A 17,762-nucleotide genomic window follows, 5' to 3' on the forward strand; every position below is an offset into this window, starting at 1 on the left:
AAAGTAAAATTTCTGAGTAAGCGGGAGAGACACCCTCAACCGCGGACAAAAGCATCACTTTTTATTAAATTCGAGAGAAGGGGGATTTTAAAAGATTTATTTAAAATAGAACGTTCAAATAAAGTAAGAACTATTTTTAAACAGTAAAAACAGACCTATCATAGGATATTATGGTACGAATCTGAGAAAACCCGAGATTTACAGGCAGACTCATGCGAACAGCCCCTCCCCCGCGCACCTTCCTGTCCCCTGTCAAAAGCGTTTAGTTTTGAAATGATCAGTGAATACAAATTCATGTTCCAGCACCGTGCAAAGCCTTTCTGAGCCATATTGTTTTGACAGTGAATTTAGCCAAAAAATAAAATTTTCTTACTGTCACAAAATTAAAAAAGAACTAGTTTGTACGACAAACTTTTATATTCTTCGTTTTGCTAATTGGTTGATGTACAAATATTAATGATAAAACAGACAAACAGACAAACGTCTTTAACTAAAAGGCTATTTCAGAATTTTTGTTAAATAGCATTTCGACACAAACCGGGTAAAATTATTGGCGACACAATCGACATGAATTGGTACCTTCATGTTACACGATTTGAAACTAAGAGCTTGTTACTATAGCCTTTCGATAGTTCTAAACCGATTGCCTATCTAACAATTTTTGATCAGCATTTATCTTGGCCCTAGTTGGGCTTTTCTGAGTTTGAAGTTTGTCAAGTTGGACTTTTTGGAATTGAAGTTTTCAAGCATTTTGCAGTAGGTTGCATAGGTTACATCAAGACATGGCTAATTGTAGACAGACAAAAACCAAGACGGATTGTCCAAGTAATTGAGAACCAAAATGTTTAAATGGCTGGGGACATAGGTAAATGGCAAAAGTATGCATGACTCTCTTATTGGACACATACTTGTTGGTAAGTTTTTGGAAAGGCATTTATCTTGGCCTAGTCAAATATTTCGGGGGGGGGGATCAACCCACCCCCCCCCGAAATATTTGTTTGACTCGTAAAAACGTAACAAAAATGGATATAAACAAATTTTGTATGCGTTTCTTGAGTTTTTTTGTGTAACCCCCCCCCCCCGGAAAAAAATCTGAGTAAAACCCCCATCCGAAAAAAAATCCTGGGTACGGCCTTGTCTGTACCCCCCTAATTATGGATATGACAAAACGGGAAAATGTTGTCACCCCCCCCCCCGAAATATGTTTGACTCGTAAAAACGCAACAAAAATGGACATAAACAAATTTTGTATGCGTTTCTTGAGTTTTTTTTGTGTAACCCCCCCCCCCCGGAAAAAAATATGAGTAAAACCCCTATCCGAAAAAAAATCCTGGGTACGGCATTGTCTGTACCCCCCTAAAAGCATTATGGATATGACAAAACGGGAAAATGTTGTCATGAATAACATAGAAACAAAGAACAACAGAATAAGTCATACTTATCAAACAAAAAACGGCTTGGCACATCATTACTTTTTTTTAGGGCAATAATATTTTTTACATCTTCCAGCACTAGAGAAAACATGATAAAGGCCTAGCATAAAAGTCCCGTTAAATAGGCTACGCAATTTGTAAGGCACCAAGATACTGTTTATCCCTTCTAGAAAATTTGGTCCGCTACAATTCCACTCAACAATTTGATAGTGTCACTACTTCATAATACTAAAGCGTGTTTAAAGAAACGTTGTAATAATGGAACACCATAGTTCTTCGTTTTAAGTAGGGGGTTGAAGGCCCAAGGCTGAAAAGAACTTTGTCCTCAAACTAGGCGGCGTGGCTTGACTCCGGTTAGACCAGGTCTAAAAAGCAATAAAAACCGAAATAAAATCAAAACAAAAAATAATAATAAAAGAAGCAGAAATGCAAAGCAAAAAGCAGGAAAACAAAAAAGCATAGAAAAGAAAAGCGGTGGAATTCAAACAAACATATCAGTATACTAAATACATCCAAATCTAAATTTTCAAATAATCAAGAGCATTGAAACGCACATATAAGAGTGCAGGGAACTTATAAGAGTGGGAACTGGCGCTATTGCAAACAAAAAAAAATATCAACCCCATCTAGAGTTTTGGCGACACTTCGCATATTTTCAAGCTCTGTAACCATTTTTCTGTCAGGAACGGAGATGAGTCACTTATTACTACCCTAATTTTCCCAATTACAATGATTAAATTAATTATTCTCATTATTACACTGAAAAAATGCCAAGGGTCATTAAATGCTAGATGGCGTTAATGATTAACACTAGCGGCAGTTCCAGATCTTATAAGTTACCCACACTCTTTGACGCAAATGTAGTAGAGGGAGATCCTGCTTAAGAGTTTAATACAGTATCGGTGTTATGTACAGTAATGTACATTACTATACATTAAAAATTATAGCAACTTCAGTAAGCAGGAAGAGTTTTCCATAAAAATCACGAAAAGAAAAAAAAAATTAGTTGAATATTAGCTTAAATTGGACAAATTTATGACGAGTTTATTAAAAAGATAACAAACTAACACAATTAGTGAGGGTCATATACAGCATCTTGATTCTGGGGATAAAAAGCCGCCTTAAGGTCTCGTTAAACCGTTAAATACCCTTAGGGTAAAACAGTTAAGATAAACCTTTACGTTTCAGGGGATTAAAAACTTACTTCTCTAGATATGGTCTTGCAAAGACTACTCTAATTGTCACGACTTTAGCAATATTGTTTAAAAACCTCCCTGTGCTTCCCTCATCAGCTTTCGCCACTTCGCCCTTGGGTCCAACTTTCTGTACCTCAAATAGCAAGAGTGGTTATCGGACGGTCCGCGACCACAATTTTCCTTCAATCATACCAATTTAGAAACTACTGGATGATTCGTTCCAAACAAGGGATAACATGCCTATCTTTCTGCCAAAAAGGTAATAGACGCAGGATGCTGAGAGATGAATCCGCTTTGGTATTTCAATAATATAGATTTAAAATCCTTCAACGATTCGAATTTTAGCAATGCGTGAGGTTGCGAAACCGCCATTTGCGAAACATCTAATATGAAATACAAAAAGATTTATTGTGTTGCTGCTGTGAGTTTTCAAATGCCTATTTGCAGATAAGTACGTCATATTTGCAACTTTCGTCGCAAAGGGAAACTGAAATAAAAACTATTTTTACAAGGCTGAATAAGATAGAGGGTGTCAAACATCTCTGTCCAATACACCAGCCTATTATAACTCAGTTTTAATTACCACCTTGCTTCATTTCACCAAATTATGCGCAAATTATGCAAATTATGCAGCGCAAATTATGGTTGTGCTCTTAGGTATGTGAAGGTTAAACAATTATTTGAACAGTAGTCTAAGACTGCTGATCATACTGGAAACATCATTCTTTGTTCAACTAGCCTAATGAAATTCAGACACTTAATGTTGACAACAATATTGAAATATAAAAGACAAAAATAGCACCCCTTCAATTGCAATAACAAGAATCAAAGACGTCTACAACACAAATACAGATACTGGTTTCTAGTTACCAACTTAGCGTATTTCATCCCCCCACCTCCAAATACCCTGAGGTTCGAAAAGAATGTGAAGGCTGCAACATTACTAGCGCCTTAGGCTAACTATTTTTTACTAGAGAAGTAAAGCAGGACGTATCCAACTTAAAATGACTTGGACTAGCCTACTAGTAACATTTGTTGTGCAATACGTGATGGATATAATTATTAGGTATGTAATGGTAAAAGATTTACGTTATGTGTACATGGTTTTCGGTGAACAAAATTCAGACATGTTCTGTTGATGACAATATTGAAATAAATCGCTAAAAGTGAAATATATCTTGCTAACACCTAAAAAAAAAAGTACAAGCATAAAATCTTTATCCCACTTTATTCCCTCTGCAAAAAAAAAAAAAAAAAAAAAAAAAAAATAGAATGACTATTTGGCTTCTTTGCCCCCAAGATGGTACGAAGGCTCATCCTGATAAAACAAGAAAACTGCGGCCTATTGTGGCGTTATATATGTTTGGCCTATAATGAATTCAGATATTTGCTACTGTAAAAATTAAAAACCACTAAATGCCTCCTTTACAATCTTCCTCCTTTCAAAACGCATCATTTACCTTGTCTAGTAACTTTAAATAGCTACTGATAATCAATTTTGGAATGCCCACTTTCCCAAAAGATGCAAAATTGGATGGTTCATTATACAAGTGGAGCAGATTCCATATTTTGAAATATTCAAAACATTGTGCACTGCAAAAAACATTTCAGCAGCAACTGAAGAACTATTAAAGCATTTACTTTCCTTATACAACAAAGAAAACAAAACCTACCTCCTACCTCCTCTCCCTGTTGCTTCCTCTTGATAGGCAAATGGTTTACAATGCCAGCCAATCCAAAATTCAATTCCGAGATAATTATTGTTACTAATAGAGATGATAATGGGTACCGAGATGGGTGATCATTTTATTCCCCGGGTAGTATTATTAGTAAAGATGGTGGATACAGTGAGAATGTCAAAAGCAGACTAGCTAAGGCCCAGGGTGTTCTTTCAGAGTTGAAAAAAGTTTGGAAGAATAAGAAGATAAGTCTGCGAACCAATATTAGAATATTGGAAGCTACAGTGATGACAGTGATCAAAGATGGTTCTGAAGTATGGGCACTTCAAAGGAGGATTTATTAGATGTTTTCTAGAAGATTTGTTTACGGATCTTTCTTGGGTATCCGTCTGTTTGACCGTATTTCAAACACTAAGCTGTGCGAAAAATGTGGTTCTATTCCGCTTTCTAGGGCAATAACCAGAGAAAGGTTGGGATTTCTAGGACACATTCTGCCGATGAAGAATGGCCAAAGGTCGTTCTTTTCGGCCAAACATCTAGGGTCTAATGAAATGCAGGTCGTCCTCGAATATAGTAGGAAGAGGACTTAAGAAAGGATTTAACGAAATTGGAACTTCTTAGGAGAGGGCAAAGAGGGAGGAATTGAATAGACTGGAATGGGGAGCAGCGTGCGCAGCTGTGTAGATTTAGGCGTCTTGGTGCAGCAGTGAGCATGAACACCCATATGGGGGGGCAGGGGCTGAATGATGCTGCCTTATTTTTATATTTTTTATTTGAGATTGCTATTATATAGCATTAAAAATACCAATTAGACAAGGTTTGCCCCCCCCTGGAATTCAGCTTATGGGCGCCCATGGCAGTGAGTAGTTATAAGTAGAAGTATCAGTACTAATCTGACCCCTAACTTGAACAAAAGTTTACTTTCATAGTTACATACAAATTAAGGAACAAACATACTTGTGGTTTCAGGACAGGGGAAAGAATCTTTTTGTGTCCTTTTCTTTAATATGACATCTTATCGGTTACTGAAGGCTTTAATCGAATTTAATTTTAATTTAATTGAGATCTCGAACGGTGCTTGAGAATTTTGTGCCTTATATGACAGGATCCAAAAATAAAAAACTAATTTTCTATTAGATTAATCCTGCTAGTGAAAACAGTTTCAGCTGAAGTTAAAACAAAATAGATAGTTACTCTTTTGAATTCTCGTTCGGGTGATTTTCAATATATTGTAATTCTTATATGTAAACTTTTTATGGATAGAACTAGACTTTTTCAATATTGGTTGTTTAAGACTCTTTTCAATGAAGAAGGCTCAGCTGGGCTGTAGCAGGTTGTTCTTTATGGCTCTTCCAGGTAGTCACCCGCATCTTTGACTTTTGACCTTTGACCTTTTCACCTTTGACCTTTTCACCTTTGACCTTTTCTGGAAGTTCCCCCATCCCTTGGTGTTTATAATGCTCAAAATAAAAATCAGGCGCATTTGACGTTTTTTTTGTGTGTTTTTTTTTTAGAAAAATTCAAATAATGTGAATGAAAATCTGCTTATTTTGGCTGGTTTCCACCGAAAGAGCTATAATGAAGAAAAGGCTAACTAAAATTCAAATTCAGAAAACTTAAACCAAAAAGTACAGTTAATTATTTTCAATTTTAGTCAAGTTAGGGATTACGTTTCAGTAGTTTAGCTTCGGGATCCAATATGAGGCAAAACTCACAAGGTCAAATAAAATTGTTTTTTCGTCGCACACCAAGAAGAAGAAGCAGTAAACCAAATTCACCTGGCAGTGTATTTACATTGCTCTCAAATTATATGGAGGAAGAGCAAAATTGCTCTCGCAAATTTTTACTGGGCTCAAAGAACTATAATAAAAAATGAGACATTCCCTTTCAGTCACTTAACTTTGAAAGTTATGTAAAGTAAAACTCATAAGGTTGAAATAAAATCATTCTTGGAGCACCTATTACGGGGAAGAAGAAGAAGCAACAGTTGATCAAAACCACATGGATGCGTTTTTATAGTTCGCAAATCCTACTGGAAAGTGATGTTACGTGTTCTAGAAGATTTATCTCGAAAATATTTACTCGTCTTGCAAGATTAGATCAAAAGTGATGGCCTAAACTTGTGTCACTTAGGGATTGAATTTCAGTTATTTGATTCCGAGACCCTATACCAGTGGTGGATCCAGGGAGCACGGTAGGCGTCTCCCCCCCCTGACGTAGTGACGGATTTGTGGTTGGGACCGCTTGCTCTGGCTCGGTTTGGGAACGAAGGTTTTTTTTATTATTGGTTTTTAAAAGTTGAGTTTTTAAGAAGTTTTTAATTATTAAGACTGTTTCTTTTTGCAAACAAGTTTTAAACAAGGTTTAAGTTACTTTGTGCGGTGTCTGTTAGATTTTATTAATGACACATACCGCCAAAAAGTATTTAATTAAATTTAGGTTTATCGAGGGAATCTGTCCATTTTACCATAAAAGTCAACTGGGAGGTGAAAGTCTTCATTTCGTCAAAAAAAGGAGGAGAAATTTAAAACCATAACTTCTTCAGGCTATTGAAATGATATATCAGGATTTTGATGTGACAATGGGATTGAAAAACAAAATATTTAAACTTCTTTTTACTGTCAAACATTTGTGTCTGTTTTGGTTTTTTGGGTTTGCTTATTTTGCGGTGCGGGGTGGTTTGTACAACATTGTTGTTTTTTAGGAGATACGTGTAACAGATAGTAAATGTATGAAAGTGTAAAAAATATTAATTTAAGTTTTGGATTTTGGTGAGCAAACGGTGGCAACTTTACTGTCTATTTTCATCTAATTAAAGCTCTGCATTATATGACATATCACCTCCTCTGTTCATCCTAAAACATTAAAATAAAGGCCAAACTCTTCAGCACTTTAGTAAAGGTTCGTATTAGTATGTACTTAAAACTAAGTATATGAGTCAAAATACTCCTTCAAAGGTTGGAGTAATCATTTAAGAAAAATAGATTTTCGAACAATTGTTTATAAAAGAATGTAAATAATTACGTTTTTAATTTTTTTTTTTTTTTTATGTAGCTGGTATAGATGACTCTCGAATTCTCAGTTTGAATCAGTGGAATGGCAGCGATTTTTTTTTTCAAACATTTAACGGAATGTAACTACAATATTACTTCAGAATTTCTCAGCTTCTCAATACCAACCAGTCACAAAATATAGTCATGTTTTTTTATAGTCATGTTTTCATGACTATAAAATTTTTTACAGTCATTTTTTATAGTCACGTTTTTTTATAGTCATGAAAAGTCATGTTTTCATGTTTATAGTTCATGTATAGGGGTTGCAAATATTTGTCCATAAAATTGTATAAACTAATATATATACCGCTGAGGATTTTTATACTTATTTTAATACAGACCGTGCAATCGTATTTCCACTATTAGTTGTTAATAAATCAAAATTTTTACACAACAATTCTCTTAATTAATGGTAAGTCTGAGTCAAATTTCAAATTTTATTTTTGTGCACAACAGACATATCGAGATTTAAAAGCTTGAATTGAATATCTGAAAATCTGAAAATACAAAAAAAAAAATAATAAGAACTTCACCACAGCTTGAAACCCTGAGAATTTCAATCACCAATCTATAGCTATCAAATACAAAATAACAAACACATAATTATTTGCTTTTAAGGAGTATTTCGACTCATATATTTAGTTTGATGCATCTTTATTAGAGTTCATATTCACCTCACGATTTTGGTCTTTATTCGCATATTTTCAGATGAATAGAAGAGGAAATGCTAACGAAAGGCTCTAAACTAACAGAACTCTAGACTGACAGGACTAACCATTATAAACGTTCACCAAAATAATGAGGCAGACATCCACCGTACAGTAAATAGATATGGCGGGAGTGGAAGTAGAAAAATCGACTTTTTATTATAAAATTGTGAGTTCTGTAATTTAAGCCAAATATATCGAACTTTAAAAAGTGGAAAGATACGCAATGTTATTATGAAAAGTAAAATTGTAATTAGTAAATTTTTGAGATTTCGTCAAAGTTGACACTGTTTATTAAAACGCTATTTTTTTTAAAACGTTTATGAAACGTTCTATAAAACCGTTTTATAAAACGCTATTTTATTAAAACGCTAAACAGTGATTAGTTAATGCTTTATTACCTATACTTAAAACCCTCGTTTAACGTTAACCCTCGTTAAAACGTTTATAAAACGTTTTATAAAACCGTTTTATAAAACGCTATTTTATTAAAACGCGAAACAGTGATTAGTTAATGCTTTATTGCCTATACTTAAAACCCTCGTTTTAAATGTCTTCTATGCATTTCTATCTCTTCTGTTTTTCTTGTCACACACCTAAAAGAACCAGTATTTAATGTTTAATATATCTTTTACAAATATACAAGTTGTATCTTTATCCTCACTTCCTATTCATTACTATCGTAGTTACTAAGCGATGCCACAAGTTAGGCGTCATGCTAAATGGTTTGATCTATACAAACTGTCACAAAGAGTGTATGACCCCAAAAGATGGTTCAAGACAATTTTTCGTTTTTTTGTTTTTTTCTTCAATAAAAAGCTTAACTCACTCGCTATAGTGGTCAAAAGCGCAAAGACAATAAATTATACAGAAACTATTAAATATCATATTTATTATTTATAGATGGTGAACAGTTTTTTTTATGGCTGGGTGGTTTTTATAACTTACTATTTTTTATATCAATATTCTTATATCCTTTTAATCTCGATAGATTTAATAGAACTTTAACCCTCACCAGATTTTAGATTAACTTTGTGACCATTTCCACAATCTACCTACGACACATAATTGTCGAGGGTCCCTTTAAATTGCGGGTATATCTTTGTTCGCAAGTTTATCAAAGCAGCCTATTATGCCCCCCCCCCCCTAAAAAAAATCCTGGATCCAACCCTTTCTTATATATCTGGGTTTTCTCTACCTACTAGAATGTTGAGCCCACTAATCCATTCTACTTTAGTAGAAAAGAACATTGGAAAACTGAGACAAACAATAAATAAAATTAACCCCTATACAAACAAACAAATCTCTCAAGACTAATAAAATCATTCTTGGGGCATACATTGAGATGACGAAGCAACAGCAAACCAAATCCACCTGGCTGTGTTTTTATCGTTTCCCAAATTCTAATGGAATGTTACCTAAAATATCTTAAAAAATTTCACTCGGAAATGTTTACTGGTCTGGTACAATTAAAATCAGAAGCGGTAGCTTAAATTTTTGTTCCTTTGTCCTATCCCCAGAGGTTTTGTCAATTAGGCTTTACAGTTGAATCAGATAGTTTCGAAACTTTAGACAGCCAAATTTGCTTCTTTTTTCTCTCAGCTACACCCACTTAGCCATCAATCCTCCATCCGCAATTCATTCTTTCAAAAAGCTAATCTGCAGAATCACTTAAAATAGAAAAAAACAACAACACTGGAATACAGAGAGAAAATAAAAGAATAGAATAAAATCAGGCCTATGCAAACAATCGAAACCACAAGGTCTTAATAAAATTATTTTTGGGACATCCATTAAGTAGAAGAAGAAGAAGCAACAGTAAATCAAATCCACCTGGCTGTGTTTTTATTGTTCTCAAATTCTACTGGAAAGCTATCCAAAATATCTTAGAAAATTTCACTCGAAAATATACACTGGTCTGGCAAAAATTAAAAGTATACAGTGGTAGTTTATTAGAACTGTAGTTCAGGCATTTACCTTGCAAACTCGATTCGTACATATTTGCATCTGTTTTTTCCTTGGCTCTACCCACTTGACTATTGAGACCCCCCCCCCCCCCCACCCAGCTGATCTGCCGTAGAACTAAAAAAAAAACAAAAAAAAAAAAACACTGAAATATTAAGAAAAAAGAGTGGATTAAAATCAGACATGCTCTTAGTATGCGCGTAAGGGTTAATTTCAGTCTAAGTTGATTAGTAATGACCATCGTTAACAGAAAATAAAAAATTGGCACAAAAAAATATATAACACTAATATCTCATAAATGTTAATTCCATCTGGAAGTGAAAAGACGTCCCATACATAAATTACTCATAATTATATAAACAAACTTAAGCAGAAGTGAGCAAAATTAAAGTGAAGGTTTTTCTTATTAATAAAAATTATTGGACCTAATACACAAACGAGTAAGATACATTGAATGTCATCTATAATTTACTTAACTAAGATGGCAGACTATACGCACTGTTTAACAGTCCTTCGTCCAACTTTTACGAATGGTTTGTTGGTTGAAAAGAAAAGGGAGGCAGTTAGAGCCCCCTATCCAAAGCTATAACATGCATGAAATGAAATTTAACTGTTTATTTAGTTTTTTTTTTAGAATATATTTCGAAAGTCACCTATTTAACAAAATCTTTTTGAATAAATTATGGCATTTTATTAGCACATCAAGAATAAACGCTTCGTTTTTTGATAACTCTTAAATAATTAAAAACAACATATTAATATGTAAATCTACTTATTTCAAGGCAGAAAATGGAGGGGGGGGGGGTTTAAACCACTCCAAAATTTCTCCCAGCTACTTCCTTATTTTTAAATGTATATGGTGTTTAATATATTCAGGGTTGGCAATTATAAATCGGTCAAGTCCTTTGGGTCTGAAATCTAAACAAATGATTGGTATTAGATAATCGGTTGACGTTCAAGAAAATAAAGAAAAACCTTTGAAATGGAAACGACTAGAATATACCACCAGTCTTATTCCTAATTACCTAAGTATTCGTAAAAGTAGACCAGAAAAATTGTATATTTTCTACAGTGGCGATTGTTTTTTTTTTTTTTTTTTTTTTTTTTTTTTTTTACCATTTTAAACACCGTACAAACAATCAGCACACATGATCAGAGACAACAACCAAACAAATAATGCATGACAGCCACTTTGCTCTTTACTTAGGCAGCACCCCTGCACTGTCTACGATACGTATCCTGAAAATTTTAACCAATAGATAAAATAAACAAAAACTACCATTGGTTTGTTATTATTTGGGACCCTAAGTTAATCTTTAATGGTCTTTTTCGGTTACTTTTTACTGGGGTCGTTCTTTACTTAGTTTCTTGACAATTATGTTTGATCCAAAACTCTCTTAAATTTTACAACCCTCGTTTTTACACTCTAGTTTAATGTTCAAAAAGTGATGTTTCGAAAATGATCATCATTCCTGAATAATGTACCCATAATGATTCTTATGAGGGCATAGAAATAAACAATTAATCATAGGTTCATCATTGTGAGTTTTCAAGGCGAATTCTTTAGACAAGTCTTTATTTACAAGGATGTTCTTATGAATGCCAGTAGGGCAATATCCTAGAACTTCATGGCCACAAGTAAAAGTGTAGATTCATTCTTTGATAGTTTACTCACCAAACGAAATATATTATCAAATTAGCTAGCATTCTCAAGATATAATTCATCAACATTAAAACATATTCATTGAGCGTGACAATGTCCACCTTAGTTGATAGTAACTTGCTTAGACATAGGTTCTTCAAAGCCTAGTGGCGTACAGGGCAGCAATGGTGGAACTCCACGTCAGACGATCCTGAGCCAGAGACCACAGCTCATTGAGGGATGATCGTATTATTCTTGCTTCATCTTCAAGAGAACGAGCAATGGCGATTTGTTGTCTACCACTCTTCCAGAGGATTTCAGCACCAAACGCAATAGGGAAATCGCCCTTGTCTCATTAGGCATGTCCCCCCAGGGTCGCCATCTTCTAAGTCGAACTTTCTGGCTAATTTGAGGTTGCTTTGTGAGAAACCTGATCCTGTTGTTGGGTAATCTTATCAGTCCAACATATCGCAAATATTCTTTGCCCGGGATTTGCATCCATAGTTGAATATGGAGATTACGTTTCTGTTGCACAGATGCAGATTCAACTTAACAGAATACTTGCTAGATCTCTAGATACTATTTCATTGAGAGAATGCTGCACACGCATGTGCAATTCAAAGGGTGATCTCTAGTTGCACCTCTTCTTTCGAATTAGTGTACTTCATAGATACATGAACTCGCTGACTTCTTCGATTTCCGATTCCCCAAGCTTAAGAACTCCAACTAGCAAAGTGGTAAAACCTTTTGAAATTGCCTTGGTCTTCCTCACATTAATCTACAGGCCTGTTTGGGAAGCTTCTGAAGCTAGCTGCCTAATGTTCCTTTGCGTATCTTCTGTGAAACGAGTAGTAAGAACTATGTCGTCGTCAAAGTTGCACTGATAGTAACTTGAATCTAGTATATGACAAAACTTCTTTTCTAGACCTACACTGAAGAACCTGAACTTATCAGTGGTAACGAGAATAATAATGTGGGTTCTATGAACAACATGTCCAAATTACACAATTTTTTTTTTAGATTACGCGATTATCCAAAAGTTTTGCTTATTTTACTATAACCCCCCCCCCCCATTATCCCCTTTTATTATCAATGCGTTCTTTAACCTTGAAAATTACTTCCTAATTTACCTACAATATGTATCACATATACCAATTTTACTATCAACTCATGACAAGCACTAAGGTACCTAAGAATAAGAGATAAACGCTCCTCCTCTCCATGCTCCCCCCTTGCGCAACTCTACCCGAAACTTCGCTCTCTGAGTTAAGTTCTGATAGAAGAAGGCAGATTTTTTCTGCCTTCAAGATTCTTGAACCCAGCGACAATGACCAAACGACGTCACAATCTTGAATCCAGGTGATATATCTCCTTGAAAGGAAAATTTCCTATGATATTCTTACAAGATTCTTAAAAAAAGGACTCTTTCGAATGTCTATTAAAAATTAAATTTAAGAATTAAATACCGACAATATATATTAGCGTACTACTAACAATACATATATGAATGTAACTCACAAATACTAATAAACAATTTATAAATACAAAAAACCTATTTTTACTTTACGTTCGATTTGCTGTTACTCAAAGCCCCATCGAAATTCTACATGTATCCAGGTGGCTAAACTGTTAGGTCAAGCTTCCGTTTACAGGTTGACTGGAAACTGGGTATAAAGCCTTACCTCATCGGGGTCTTGACCAGAGGAATCTAAAGACTCTTGTGACCCCCTTCGAGCGTCCCTGCTTACACGACGACGTCTATCAGCAGCTTCAAGAATTCCGGCTGCTTTGGCTTGCTTCACGGCATCAAGTCCCTATAAAAAAAATGTACATTCAGTTGTGTTAGGCTCATAATGTTATTCGGAATTCTAAAATTGGAAGATGGCGCTAATATATTCATCTTATTGTCTAGGCCTAAACCATAGGGCAAGTAATATACAAGACAATAAACTAATATTATAATAGCGACTAAATTAAAATATCTAATCATAACAATACTGTATACAAACATGATGCAAACAGCAAATAAAAAACAAATAGTCGTGCACTAACAATCTATAATATAATGCAAACAGGATGTGCAAAATAACATACACCAAATGGACCCTCTTTTTGGATATAATCTCATTCATACAGTAAAACTGTTAATACAGCAAGACATTTGTGATTCCCTATGGTTTTTATTGAATTAATTTCTTAATCGAATTCGGACTTGAAAATAGCTCACCTTGACTTTAGATTATAATATTTGACCTACATATTACATTGACCTACAACATATATATTTTGATTGGAATACTCGACTATCCCTGGCTGTGATAATTAGATTGCGGAATGACCGATCAAAATAGGAAGATGATTTTAAATCCGTTACTGAACTTTGTCACGAGATCTATGCTTGATGGTGCAAAAATTGATCTGATTATCGGAAAAGCTCTAAGTTTTTTGATCATGGTACTATTATCAGTGCTAGAGAGCTTCTGTGTAATATTCAGAGCTGATGTGTGAAACATGCAAAGGATGAAGATAATGTATATGACATTTGTAAATAGTTAAATCAGGCGGCAAAGGATAATTTGCCTGTTCCCACTTTTGTTATATTCTCACCTTCTGAAACACCAACAATCAGGGAGGCAGTTTCGGCTACTTTAGTCTCAAAAGTTAATTAACTCTCTCGGAAAATTGACGGCTTTTTAGAAAATGCGACACATTCAGGCCCTGTTTGGACAGCTAGAATTGATACCAACGTAACAATTAACCCTGCCCCAGCTCCTAGGTTTGTCGTTGTACTAAAAAACAGTCTTGGAAACCTGACCTCACCTAATGCTCGCAAGGACTTCGTCGATAAACTTTGCCCTGAGGCCTCAGGTGAAATAACTGAACTTAAAAAATCGGCTGCCGAATGGAAACTTGTTGTTAACTCAAAGCATGTAGCGAACAAAATTGACAAGAATGCTAAAAACAGTACCTCAGGTATCCCGGTGAGTGTGACATCCCCACTGTTTATAGGGATCCTGAAAGGCGTACCGATCGAATACGATGAGAATCAAGTAAAATCTCTTGTACTAAATTGCGCGAAAGTTGAACAGTGCGGAAAGTCCCGAGTGTTCAAGGTCTACTTTGAGTCAAAACAAAACCTGGATCAGTTCTTGAAAGTTTCTGTGAAAGTTGGCTACGAAAAGCTTTCTGCACAAGCATTTGTATATCTCCCAAAGCGTTGTTTCTCGTGTCATAAGACTGGGCATCTGGCCTCGCAGTGCACTAATCGGGCCCTCTGCTCTCGCTGTGGATCATGCGATCACACCTCAAACAGTGCCTCTCCGAGTTTGGAAAAAATGTTTTGTCTAGACTGTAAAGTTACCGGCCATACTTGTTACAGTGTAAAGTGACAGTTAAAGTTAACGGCTCTCAAGTCTACGCACCAACCCCTAATATTTTTGTCAAAGTCGAAAAAGGTACCCGTCAAGGTGCTGTTTCTTCCCCTTCACTCTTCAATAATAGAGTTCTTGATGCTCATTCAGCTGTTCCCACATCATTCATCTTTGCCGGTCTTGATTTATCTCTCGTATGTTATGCAGACGACATTTTGAATTTGAGCCGCACTATCCAGCGCATAAGCGAGATTTTCGCAACACTACAATCTGAGTATGCAAAACTAGGTCTTCAGTTCAATGCTGAAAAGTCCAAAGTTGTATTCTTCAACTGGAAGCAAGCATTGCCTAGGGATATTCCTCTCGGAAATAGTAGGATTAAGCCAGTAGATCATATCATCTACCTCGGTCTTCCCATTGGTTCGTCAGTAATGCACACGCGACAACTATTAATTGCTCATATTGAGCGTAGAGTTGGGTTATCATATGCTTCTTTTGTAACTAATAAGTTACGGTTCAACCGCCCTCTTCTCTCGAAACTCTTCAACTCTGTTGCTCTACCACATTATCTGTACATATCGCCGTTTTGGAAAATGCTCAAAAATTCTGATAAGTGAAAAGTTCGTTCAGTTTTCTTCCGGTTCGCAAAATATCTTTTACCTTTTCCCTCTTGGACGCGCAATTCTTATCTAATTAGAAAATTCAGCATTGCTTACCCCATTATAGCTGTTAAAAAGCAAATTCATGCTTATAATTCCCGTTTAATAAAGTTGAACCATCCTTGGTCGTCAGTTTTTATTTTTTTAAGTGTTTGTTTTCGCGCTTACTGCAATTGTTGCAGTTTTTAAACTGATTGATGATTTAGTCTCTTTTCGTATGAATCCAATTTAAGTGACGCTGGTTGTTCTCAATTTTGGTGTCAATTTTTCTCTGATAATATATTGTCTATATTACTAATAATTTAAATTTTTATTAATTATCGGTTATTTTAAGCATATTGCTTTAAATAAATTTCTAAAAGGGTTCTTGATTGAATAATTGCTTTTTTTCTGTTATTTGTGTATATCGAATCATTTATTGAGAGTGCTCTGAGTGCAAGACCAGTGGGCGAAAGTGTCGTTTAATTATTTTTACCGTTTCTTGCCATATTTACACTAGTTGATATGATTATCTACTGTATATTTTTATAATTCACTGATGATTATTTGGGTTTTTTTTTTTTAACCAATTGCGGCTTGATGCACTGATGTTCATATTATTTTTGTTTGTTCAGGATTTAGGAGCTTAAAAAAAAGAAGAAACATGTCGCGTACCTCCAGAGTAGTATATAATTTACGTTTTCTTTCTCGTTCTGTGTAAATTGTTCTAAGAGCTTATTTAGATCTTAGCTCCAGCGTTCGTCACTCAAAACCACATGTATAACTCCTAAGTTTATGTGAATTGCTTTTTTTTGCTTAATGCTCCGTCTTTTCCTTTTTCGTATGACGGGTATTCCAATAAATAATAATAATATGTATATATATATATATATATATATATATATATATATATATATATATATATATATATATATATATATATATATATATATATATATATATATATATACCTATATATATATATATATATATATACCTTTATTTTATTAATTTGGTTATCATTACTATTCCATAATTTTAATTGTAGTAATTAGATCTACCATGAAACATGTCTGTGAGGCATAAAGGTAAGTTATTATCATGGTATTTAAACATAAAAAGTTGATATAATTTTTAACGTTCAGCATAATTACACCGGTATATTTCGCATGTCTGAAAACCTAATGTTTGATTTTTCAAAGTCGTTACTTAAATAGAAAAAAGAGAAATGTCATGGCACGTGAATACAAAATTCATTGTGATTTCTCCGGCTTTTGTTTTAAGATATATTTCAAAATTTTTGTGAACAGTTTCTGTATTTTTGGTATATTATTCAGTTCCACCGCCACTTCTTTACTTTCTATTTCATAAATGTTGAACTTTTTCGAAATTTTGGGTATGTACACAACCACTGTTTGACGTCCATTTGTTTCTATTTCTGCTGAATTAATTAGATTTGTTTTCAAAAAATAGCCATTGGCGTAAACCGTGTAGTCTACAGTACCGCAAGAACTGAAAACTTTGCGCCTCTACGTCCAATAAATAATAATAATAATAATATAACCGAGTACAAACAGTAAAAAAAACATAAAAAACAGGCCTCTAACTAAGAAAATATCTAAATTAAATTTGGAACAATAACAAAAAAAAAATATACAGAAAACAAAATAATTCAAAAAGGAAATAAATTTAAAAAGGATGATAAATAGGAGAAGCAACGAAAATCTAAAAATATCACTTGTTTAGTAAACCGCTTACGAAGACGATAAAGCCTATTCAATACTTTAAAGTGTAGACAAGGGCAATGCAGCCAGCAGAAACCTTAGAAGAAATTATGCAGTCGGTGTTTTTATGGATTATTGACACAGGCGCACCCAGGTTTTCTCAGGGTTTTGTAAACCTGGGTTATTGCACAGACGTCCACACATAAGTGAAAGCCCAAGTAGTTTTTTTCCTCTATGAGGTAGCTAATTATGTTCAGTTATCCACTGTTTGAAAGAATCTTCACTAATTCATTTTTCTAGTAATAAGCGAGAACATTGTTTTAGTTAATCGTACATGCTGGCGAATGGCGGAAA

The 17,762-nt window shown here is 34.5% G+C and overlaps 1 protein-coding gene across 6 annotated transcripts in view; it reads right to left on the minus strand.

Annotated features, from left to right (window-relative positions):
- Klc (kinesin light chain) overlaps positions 1-17,762 on the minus strand; it is a 146,634-nt gene that overhangs the window by 39,626 nt on the left and 89,246 nt on the right. For 5 of the 6 annotated variants that reach the window (XM_089092014.1, XM_089092013.1, XM_089092012.1 and 2 more), the window contains exon 9: positions 13,358-13,489. In XM_089092014.1, the coding sequence (XP_088948140.1) occupies positions 13,358-13,489 (132 nt within the window). Of the gene's footprint in view, positions 1-1,328; positions 1,799-13,357; positions 13,490-17,762 lie in introns of those variants that run through there. The other variant, XM_089092015.1, reaches the window with a different exon arrangement.

The sequence above is a fragment of the Artemia sp. Qi Xiang Cuo genome, chromosome 7 (assembly GCF_049724085.1).
Source record: "Artemia sp. Qi Xiang Cuo chromosome 7, ASM4972408v1, whole genome shotgun sequence".
NCBI classification, from domain to species: Eukaryota; Metazoa; Arthropoda; class Branchiopoda; order Anostraca; family Artemiidae; genus Artemia; species Artemia sp. Qi Xiang Cuo.